Consider the following 1595-nt stretch of genomic DNA (forward strand, 5'->3'; position numbering starts at 1 on the left):
GGGGAGGGTGACGTGCATCCTCGGCGGGGCTGGAGAGGGCCTGGGACGCTCCCGGAGGGGCCGTGCACCCCCAATGGGACCGGAGGGGACCGTGCGCTCCCGGAGGGACCGTGCACCCCCAACGGGACCGGGGGGGGGACCGGAGGGGCCGTGCATCCTCGGAGGGGCCGGAAAGGGCCCGGGACGCTCCCGGAGGGGCCGTGCACCCTCAGCGGGACCGGAGGGGATCGTGCACCCCCGGCGGGACCGGAGGGCACTGCGCATCCCCGGCGGGGCCGGAGAGGGCTCCCGGAGGAGCCGTGCTCCCGCAGCGGGACCAGAGCGGCCATGCACCCTCAGCGGGACCGGGGGGAAACCGTGCACCCTCGGCGGGGCCGGAGGGAACCTGGTGCGCTCCCGGAGCGGCAGTGCACCCCCGGCGTGGGCGGAGGGGGCCGGGGCGCCCGCGGCGGGGCCGAGCGCTCAGCCGGTCTCGGGGTCGCCGGAGGGCGGCTGCTCGGCGCCGCTGCCGGGCGGGCCGGCGCCGTCCTGCCCGTTGCTCTCGAGGGAGGACTCGCTGCCCGTGCTCTCGCCGGAAAGCAGCCGCCGGACGCGGAGGTCGGCGCGCAGCGAGCGCAGGTCGTTACCGAGGCTGAGCTCGCCCAGGTCGCGCAGGAGCCGGCCCAGCTCCGGGCTCTCGCCGCGGCCGGCGCCGGCGCGGAGCAGCTCGCCCTCGGGCTCGCCCAGCGCTTCCAGGATGTCCTCGCAGTCGCAGTGCATGGCCCGCTCCTCCTGCTCCTCGCCCAGCAGGTCCTCGGTGATGGAGCCCAGCTTGGGCGCGCTGCGGCTCCGCTCCACCGGCGGCTTGTAGCAGCACTGCCCGTTGAGCAGCTTCCGCAGCGGCACCAGCGGGATGCTCTGCTCGCCCACCAGCTGCTGCTGCTGGTGCCGCGCGTCGTCCCGCTTCTTCAGCCGGCGGAACTCGGCCAGCGCCGTGGCCGAGGTCTGGTAGAGCAGYAGGGCCATGGCCTTCGCCTTCTCGGGCTTGGAGACGAGCACAGCGTGGCAGCGCAGCATCACCGCCTTGTGCTTCAGCTCGTGGCGGTAGATCCAGGCAAAGACGCGCGGCAGGCGCGGGTCGGCCACGCAGTAGGTGACCCGGTGCAGCAGGTAGAGGTGGCCGGGGCGCCGCAGCCCCTTGTCCTCGGCGTGGGCCATGCGGATGCCCTGCGCGCTGATGGTCAGCTTCATCTTGGTGCCCTGCCGGCCCGCCTCGCTCTTGCTCCAGATCTTGCAGACGGCCAGGTCGGTGCAGCCCTCGCCCTTGGACTGGATGGTGGTGGCGTTGCCCAGGTAGAGCACGGTGTACGTGGGGTCCTCGCTGGTCACGCGGAATTTCCTCCGCTTGGAGCGGAACATGCTGCCCACGCGGTGCAGGGCGCTCTCGGGGCAGGCGCGGGCCAGCGAGGTGAGCGCCGAGTAGTGCACGCTCAGCGCGTAGCCCTTGGGCTTGCTCTGCCGCCGCGCCTCGCCCTCGATCAGCTCAAACTTGCTCCTCTTCCAGGGCAGCATCGCCCCGCGGGGCCGCGGCGAGGCGCCGCGGGGACGGCGGCGGG

General features: G+C 74.3%; 1 protein-coding gene across 1 annotated transcript; it reads right to left on the bottom strand.

Annotated features, from left to right (window-relative positions):
* Nucleotides 1-370: 370 nt before the first annotated feature.
* FAM43A (family with sequence similarity 43 member A) lies at nucleotides 371-1589 on the bottom strand. The gene has a single exon (XM_085298667.1). It carries the CDS (start codon nucleotides 1549-1551, stop codon nucleotides 463-465), a length of 1089 nt encoding a protein of 362 aa, XP_085154793.1. The 5' UTR covers nucleotides 1552-1589; the 3' UTR covers nucleotides 371-462.
* Between the last annotated feature and the right edge of the window lie 6 nt (nucleotides 1590-1595).

Source organism: Rhea americana, unplaced genomic scaffold (genome assembly GCF_003343005.1).
Source record: "Rhea americana isolate MKP2758 unplaced genomic scaffold, rheAme1 scaffold_14, whole genome shotgun sequence".
Classification (NCBI taxonomy): domain Eukaryota; kingdom Metazoa; phylum Chordata; class Aves; order Rheiformes; family Rheidae; genus Rhea; species Rhea americana.